General features: G+C 45.2%; 1 protein-coding gene across 1 annotated transcript; it reads right to left on the bottom strand.

Annotated features, from left to right (window-relative positions):
* Positions 1-4,865: 4,865 nt before the first annotated feature.
* LOC115554644 (cortexin-3) lies at positions 4,866-5,190 on the bottom strand. Its single transcript, XM_030371435.1, has one exon. The coding sequence runs from the start codon at positions 5,136-5,138 to the stop codon at positions 4,878-4,880; it is 261 nt and encodes an 86-aa protein (XP_030227295.1). The 5' UTR covers positions 5,139-5,190; the 3' UTR covers positions 4,866-4,877.
* Between the last annotated feature and the right edge of the window lie 3,242 nt (positions 5,191-8,432).

Raw genomic sequence — 8,432 nt, 5'->3', positions numbered from 1 at the left:
TTGGTCTCCGCTCGGTATTTTAAAGGTCTCCGGGGTCTTTATCCTGAACCTCGACCGTGGGGGCCACGGGACCCCGTCTTTGGACTTCAGGCCTCGTCCCTGACCCTCGTCCATGATGGAAACCGCATCCTAAAACTAAATCCTGAACCTAAGACAAACCAAACACCAGGCTGTCATTGCTTGGCTTAAGCAGATCAGATGACAGGAGAGCCTGCCCATCACCCAGACCTGTCATATCTCTTGGAAAGAGGACAGAGGGGATTTGATTAATCTGGAAGCTTCACTACTAGAAACTAAGCCATTAATTTACTGTACCACTGGCCCAAGTCTGAACTCGAAGAGAGAGCTCCAAATTAACCAACAAGTAGATTTAATTGAGACAAATGCATCCAAAGTCGGTCTTAAATTGTGTTTGCTGGAAACCAGTCATTGCTCCTCCCAACAATCAAATGTCCCCCTTGTGCTTTTCTGTGCGCATCAAGGAAATGCCGATTGGTTTTATGGGAGGAAAGTGGCCCGGGGGAAGAAGAGAAATCAATTGAAGAATATAGGGCTACATCTCAGTCTCTTTCCCTTACAACTGTATTGCCACACGCACACACAATCGCACACACACACACACACACACACACACACACACACAAACACACACACACACACACACACACACACACACACAAACACGCACACACAGATACACACACACACACTATGGATTAATGTGAAGGAATTAAGTACTGAGCAGTGATATGTTAGGGAATAGGGAATGGAACAAATTCAGTTTATGGCATTTAAGTGCGTGCACAAATAATCTTCATAGTCTCTTTTATTTATAATGAAAGTCATGCTGCGTACCGATAGTCATTCCACAGGGGTTTTATCTGCCTCAGGGGCTCGAAAACTGCTTGATACCTGTGTGGTTCCCCCACCCCATTTTTGCAGTGTGCCTCTCTTTTTCTCTCCCTCTCACTTGCTCTCTCCAGTCCTATTGACTCTCGCTCACCCTGCTCTGTTCTACTGTCTCGATCTTTCTCTTTATGTCTCACTCTCGCCACTCTGACTAGGAACAACAATATGCAAGTAATATTGAAATGATGTTTCTGTGTCTTATTTTTATTATGGTAATCGGCCTGCTTTTCAACCCTGATCTCCTCCGTCTCCTCCCTCCTTCGAGGCATCAACACAAATGTATAAGCCCCCTTGTACAAGGCTTTAGGGGCTCTGTGCTATCTTCAAAATATTCACTTGGGAATCTCTCTCTCTCTCTCTCTCAAAAAAAGAGACTATTGTTATTATTATCATTATATTATCATTGTTATTACGATAATTATTGTTATTTTATTATTATTATTATTATATATTATTATTATATTGCACTGGTCTATGCCTAGCCATTAGTATTGCATACACTTATAAGTATGAATAAATCATTCACCTCCAAGCAATGTTATTCAAGCATCGTGTCTTCAGGATGAATTAAGACACGGTCTATTGGCTCTATCTGGGTTCTGTGTCTGTCTTCATGTTCCATAACCAACAGCTTTGCCGGGATGGATTTTCCCTCAAAACTTTGGACTTTTGAAACAATGGGAAAATGTGACGGTATCAGTCAACTCTGAGGCTGTCCCTTATATAATAAGCCAGCATTTGCAGAAGGAAAACTCCCCGTCTGAGATCAGCTTATATTTTGAAATTCTGATCCAGTTTATCCCTGCAAGCTGCCAAAAAAAAAAGATAAATTGGTTTCGAGCAGCATTACTAAGCAACACCTAAACCTCGAAACCCCTATGCGAGTCTATCTACTTCCTGCCTAAATAGGTCAAAATAAAATCATATGTGGCTGTGGCTTATAATTGCATATCAACACAGCCAGTTATAGTGTCGTAGTGGAATGCTAGCGTGCATGCTAAATAGGGTAGCGAAAGTCAGCGATGGATACAGTGGTGGTGAGTCCAAGCTGGCCAGAGAACCCGGAAAGCACCTGGGTTACGTGGCTAGCCCTGCTAGAGGGTCATTAAAGTCTCAAAACTAAGCAGATGGGGCTTTCGCCTTCTCTCGTATTCTCCTTTCTTTTAAGTGGTCTAGAAAATAAAAACATAAAACAGTTTGTCCGTTGATGATCAAATCATCTTTTATTTTAGTTTTATTACAAAAGGAGAATGTCTGAAAAGGGAAGGGCTCAAACACAGACAGGAAGACAGCTTATTTGAGCCGAAACAAACAACAGCTACGACATCAGGGACTAGTCACCATGGAGCATGCACAAAGAAGATGCATTGGAAGAAAGAATACATTTCACGTCAGCGCACGGCGTTGCAGAAACACGTCAGGGAGGGGTCAAAGGCCACGGCAGAGCACGAGATCACCACATGTCGAAAAGTGTCAAAAGTTCACATTTTGTCCCAGGAAGGGACGAGAATGGTACACACTGTACAGATGTTTTGTTGTTTTTTCGTTGTTTTTTAAATACGACACCTCCCAATTTGTTGGTAAGTACCAGGTTTCAGTCTGACAAACACTGTAAACAGGCTACACTATAAGGCGCACAGTTGAAAGTTGCCCAGCGAAAAAGAGTCTCAACTCAAAAGTTTCGTAAAGGGATAGATGTGAAGAACGTAATGCTGACATCATGGCCATCTGCTTCGTCATCATCAACAGCAATGTCACCATCATCACCATCACACACACAAACACACATATTCTGTGCAGAACTGGCATACCAGCTGCCAATATAGCAACTGCGGGCAGTGAAACGCTTCAGGTATGATATATCAAATGGGCACGGCACTAACAAATGACAAATAACTGACACTCAAGACAAAAATAGTGGACCCTTTTTCTTCGATTTCCTAAAAACATCAATCTAGTCATTTAGTTGTTTTTTTTTGTCATCATTAGGCACACGGTACAGCACAGTAAACAGTTTCCTTTTTTCAATACCTCATTTAGTGTTAAGTATCAAGAAGATGTACTGACACAAAAAGGCCTGTTCCCAGTGCTCACTGGGTTGGCCTGCGTAGATTCAACAGTATAAACAGAAAGGTAAGCATGTACTAGTTTGACATACAGCCACTGACACCTCGCAGGAACCTTAAAGGGAAAGCGTATCCGCTACCGTCGTCCTTCTCACAGGATTATCTGTTTTGGTTGATGTATAATCTCCATGTTGATAAGCTTGTCAGCCATCTCAGTGATTTACTAAAGTTGAAGTGGCTTATTGCCCGAAAATGCATAAGGCAATGCGTAATCTCTTTTACCCTCCCCATACCCCAATTCAAATAATTCCCTCAAAATCCACTTAAAGGTGCTGTAGTTACGATTTAAGAACTACCATCAGTGCGGACAGCTTGCTGTGAGAATATTTTTATGAGAGGATTTAGATTTTTTATTTTCTTTGGTTCAGGGAATCAAACTACGTTTTTCTGGTTATTTCAAAATCTTGCTACCAACTCTTACCTACAGCACCTTTAAACTCATCTTATTTTCCCCAACTACAAGATCTTTGAACTACATTTCAAAACAAAGATCTCTGATGGCTCCTTTCTCTGTCGTTTTTCTACATGTTTTTTAATCTTGAAAGCATTGATTGTCTACATGTGATTAATAAAGTCTAAGGATAAGGTGGATGTTAACGTGACAAGATGTCAACATTGTTGTCCGATTGTTTTTTCAGGTCCTAAAGATTGTATCGCTTTTGTCAAAATATAAAAAGGGAGTGTCATGATTGGCTACAGGGAGCATGGAAGAGGTAGTCAACGATACAACTTCTGGAATAATGGAAGAACATGAGCAGTGAAATGTATCATCTGGATGATAACACCAGATGTATCGTCTGGCTTTCCAGTGACACACCCCTTGAATACTAATGAAGAACCATATTTGAGAATGCATGTCAATGTTGATTTGATGTGTGTGTCTTTGTGCGTTTGTGTTGTATTTGTGTGTGTGTGTGTGTGTGTGTGTGTGTGTGTGTGTGTGTGTGTGTGTGTGTGTGTGTGTGTGTGTGTGTGTGCTTGTGCGTGTCCCTGTACATGTGTGTGTGTGTGTGTGTGTGTGTGTGTGTGTGTGTGTGTGTGTGTGTGTGTGTGTGTGTGTGTGTGTGTGTGTGGGTTGTGTGCAGTAGTGTGGATACTATGGATGAAAGTGGGATTCCAGTGGATTGCATGAGAACAGTCTTCCTAAAGGGCTCTACAAGGGGGCGCAGTTACACTAGCTTGAAGGCTTGGAGAAATGCAAACATTCAACCCACCAACAATATTACCCGACAACCATCCCCATACCCTGTCGTTCAGAGAGAACCTCTGCGTTACTTTGACATGAACATGGACTCAAACGTCCAGATAACCCAACCAGACCCCCCACACCCCCACCCCCGCCCCCCTCCCACGCGAGGGCAATGAAAAGTCACGCAGTTCGCATCACGAGCCTCCGCTCTTCCACCAACCCACCCGATATCCCCGGGGCGATTACCCACAATCCCCCGGGCTCCTGTGCGCGTCTGGAGGTGACATATGGCCCTGGGATGATGCACTGCCTAGTCACCTCTCTCACTTTTGTCAAACACGTACACAAGAAAAAGAACGCCATGTGTTTTCACATGGTGTTTGTGAGGGTGTGTGTGTGTGTTTGTGAAGGTGTGGGTGTGTGCGTGTGTGATTTTGAAAGTGTGGGTGTGGGTGTGTGTACATGGTCACACGTGCTTGCATGACCATGTGTGCATGGGGTAGTGGTGCTGGGTGGAAAGGGGGGTTACATCAGGTCATCTGTCGCTCCGGCGGCGATGGCGAGCAGAGGGGAGGGGAGGGGGGGGCGTTGGAGGGGAGGAGGGTGGCACTGGGAGGGGGTGGGGAGGAGGGGGGGGGGGGATTGGGCTACTGTCAGACGATGCGGTAGTCGAAGGTGTCCTTCTCGGTGTGGTCGGTCCAGTTGGACGAGGGCATGCTGCGGTACGGGTCCAGCAGGATGCGGAAGCAGCGCACGATGAGCAGCGCCAGGAAGATGAAGAGGAGCAGCACGAAGACGAAGGCGGCCTTCTGCTCCAGGGTGAGGTAGGGGTGCACGTGGTGCCCGCCGGCCCCGCCCGAGGACGACGTCAGCGTGCTGCTGAAGAAGCCCTCGGCCATCCTGGGCACGTCCATGCTGGGCCGCCGGGGCTCCAGCGCTCACGGGGGGACGAGGAGGAGGTGGTGGAGGTGGTGGTGGTGGGGGAGGAGGGGAGGGAGGAGGAGGTGGTGGAGGTGGTGGTGGTGGTGGTGGTGGTGGTGGTGGTGGTGGTGGTGGAGGTGGTTGGTGGGGGAGGGAGGAGGAGGTGGAGAAGGAGTAGGAGGATCAAGGGGCTGGATACGGATAGGCTGACAGGCGGTTGTGAAACCTGGAGAGAAAGAGGGAGAGGGAGAGAGAGGGAGAGACAGAGACAGAGACAGAGACAGAGAGAGAGAGAGAGAGAGAGAGAGAGAGAGAGAGAGAGAGAGAGAGAGAGAGAGAGAGAGAGAGAGAGAGAGAGAGAGAGAGAGACAGAGACAGAGGCAGAGAAAGAGAGAGACAGAGAAGTGATTGAGAATGTGATGACACACACAGGAAAATGTGTCAATACACAAAATAATAAGATTGATGAAAAGAAGGGATAGATGAATAGATAGAGCAGAATATGAATACACGATCATATTCCCCAATGCATTCATTCATAGGTCATTTGCGTTTGAACAAATTACAAACCAAGAGCATTTCAAGTCGTTTCAACAAAATATAGAAAATGTATAAATAGCTTCAAGATGAAACACAGGATCCCCGAAGGCCAGACATTTATTGTGTCTTGTATCTGTGTGTGGGTGGCAATGGTGTGTGTGTGTATATGTGTGTGTGTGTGTGTGTGTGTGTGTGTGTGTGTGTGTGTGTGTGTGTGTGTGTGTGTGTGTGTGTGTGTGTGTGTGTCGGTGTCGGTGTCGGTGTGTGTGTGTGTGTGTGTGTGTGTGTGTGTGTGTGTGTGTGTGTGTGTGTGTGTGTGTGTGTGTGTGTGTGTGTGTGTGATGGTGTGTGTGTGTGTGTGGGTGGTTATATTGATGCACAAGTGTAGGGGACCCAGCATGAGGTGGCAAAGGTTTGTGTGGTTTTGTGTGTGTTTGTGCTACCTTGCATGTGTGCGCGTGTGAGTCTTTGTGTTTGTTTGTGTGTGTGTGACTAAAAGCCTGTGTGGGGACAGCTGTCACCCAGGCTGACAAGGGCACCTGGGAGAAGACCCCCAGTGTGTTCTGGGAGTGCCTGTGTGTAAGAGAATGTGTGTATGAGTATGTGTGTGTGAGTATGAGTGTGTGAGGATGTGTGCGCCTGCAGGATTGTGTGTTTGCGTTTATGTCAGTCAATGTGCTTATTAATTGCTGAAAATAAATGTGTATTTGAAAACGTTTTCCATCACTAATTGAATGGGTCAATTAGAACGAGTCCCTTAACGAGTCCCTTAACAAACACAAAGACACACACACATACATGCATGTGTATAAAATAAATGTGTATTTGAAAACGTTTTCCATCACTAATTGAATGGGTCAATTAGAACGAGTCCCTTAACAAACACAAAGGCACACACACATACATGCATGTGTATACATGATTACATGTGTGCATTTGTGCATGTGAATTAGGGCTGCACAATATATCGAATTTTTATCGCGATGACGATATTGGCGTCCCACGATGACACGTAGTGTTCCCGCGATATTTTCGCGATATTTTTTTAAATTTAATTTAATTTTATTTATTTATTTTTTTAATTTAATTTTTACATTTTAAATAATGCATCCGCAAAAAAAAGAAAACGAAAAAAGAAACAAGCCCCGCCCATGCAGTAAACGCTCTACCTCCGCTGCAAAGCAAACCAAGCGCTCCCTGTACACCTGTCTGCGACTGCGTGGGTCCGGCGCGAAGCGTGAAAACAGGGGGGGGGGGGGGGGGGGGGGCGTGGCCTTGCGGCAATTTGCCGCTGAGCACAGTGTGTGGCTCCTACCACAAGTGGGTGGTAGAAATTCGAAAGATTTTTTTTTCAATGAATAATCGTGGTAAATAATCGTGATATCAATATTGATCAAAATAATCGTGATAATCATTTTGGCAATAATCGTGCAGCCCTAATGTGAATATGTGTGTATGTATGTGTGATTGCATGTAGGTATGAATAAATTTGTGTTTTTGCATGTGTGTATGCATGTGCAGCATGAGCATGCGTGAGTGCATGAGTGTATGCATCAGTGTGTGTGTGCGTGTGTGAATGTGTGCGTGTGTGATTGTGTGATTGTACTTAGTTATTAATATATTTATGTTTGTGCTTAGATGAGTGTAAGTATCTGTGTGTGTGTGTGTGTGTGTGTGTGTGTGTGTGTGTGTGTGTGTGTGTGTGTGTGTGTGTGTGTGTGTGTGTGTGTGTGTGTGTGTCTCGTGGGAGAGCTCCGAGATGGACACACCACCAGGCAGGCAGCATGCGTGGCGGTGGCCTGTGCTCCATCACTCTCAGAAATCCTAAACACGATATCCCTTCGTACGCATGAGGCAGCGCCCCCCTTCCCAACCCAGACGACCGACACTCTCTTCCTTATCATGTTAATTACTCAACCAGTGGCTTGATTTAGCTCAATCCATACATCCTGCCCCACAACCTAGCGACAGACGATCCATCTGTTCGGATCAAAAGTCATTTGTCACGTTTAGGCAGTGTTTGTGTGTTTGTGACACGGCTTTTAGTCGTTTCTTGGGGCCTTTCTGAGCCGACTGACGTTTGAACAGTCTGAACCTCAAATCTGAACCTCTTGTGGAGGCCAATGAATCATTCCATCATAACAATAAAAAATTGGTTGGTTTAACCTGCCTACCGGTCAGTCTATCTTCCTCTATCTATCGATTTGTGTTCCTGCCTGCCTGCCTGCCTGTCTGTGTTTCCATCTGCCTTTCTGCCTGCATTTTCATCTGCTGACTGTTTTGTGTTTGTGGCAGTTGGTCATCTTGTCGTTGCTAATTAACAGGAGGCTTTAGAAATCCCTGGTAAATGTGGGCGTATGAATATGAGTATTGAAGTCGTCCACTTCTACTTATAGAAACTAATTATATAATGTAGGGATTTAACTTATTTCTGTCCAGCTATATATATTTGTTGTTGTCGTGGTGAAAATGGAGATGAAATAAATAAACAAATGAAGCCTTGGGTTACTTGATGATGTGCATCAGAACGATAATTGGAAAATAAAACGTTTGTTTGTTCGTCAGTGTGTGTCTGTCTGTGTGTGTGTGTGTGTGTGTGTGTGTGTGTGTGTGTGTGTGTGTGTGTGTGTGTGTGTGTGTGTGTGTGTGTGTGCGTGTGTGTGCGTGCTTGTGTGCTTGCATGTGTGTGTGTGTGTGTGTGTGTGTGTGTGTGTGTGTGTGTGTGTGTGTGTGTGTGTGGTGACTAA

Source organism: Gadus morhua, chromosome 11, assembly GCF_902167405.1.
Source record: "Gadus morhua chromosome 11, gadMor3.0, whole genome shotgun sequence".
NCBI lineage: Eukaryota > Metazoa > Chordata > Actinopteri > Gadiformes > Gadidae > Gadus > Gadus morhua.
Note: the sequence above shows the minus strand (reverse complement) of the source record. Positions and strands in the feature narration are given on the sequence as shown.

Excerpts from the sequence above, each read along its gene's own strand:
- LOC115554644 (XM_030371435.1), bottom strand. The coding sequence starts at position 5,138 with ATGGACGTGCCCAGGATGGCCGAGGGCTTCTTCAGCAGCACGCTGACG.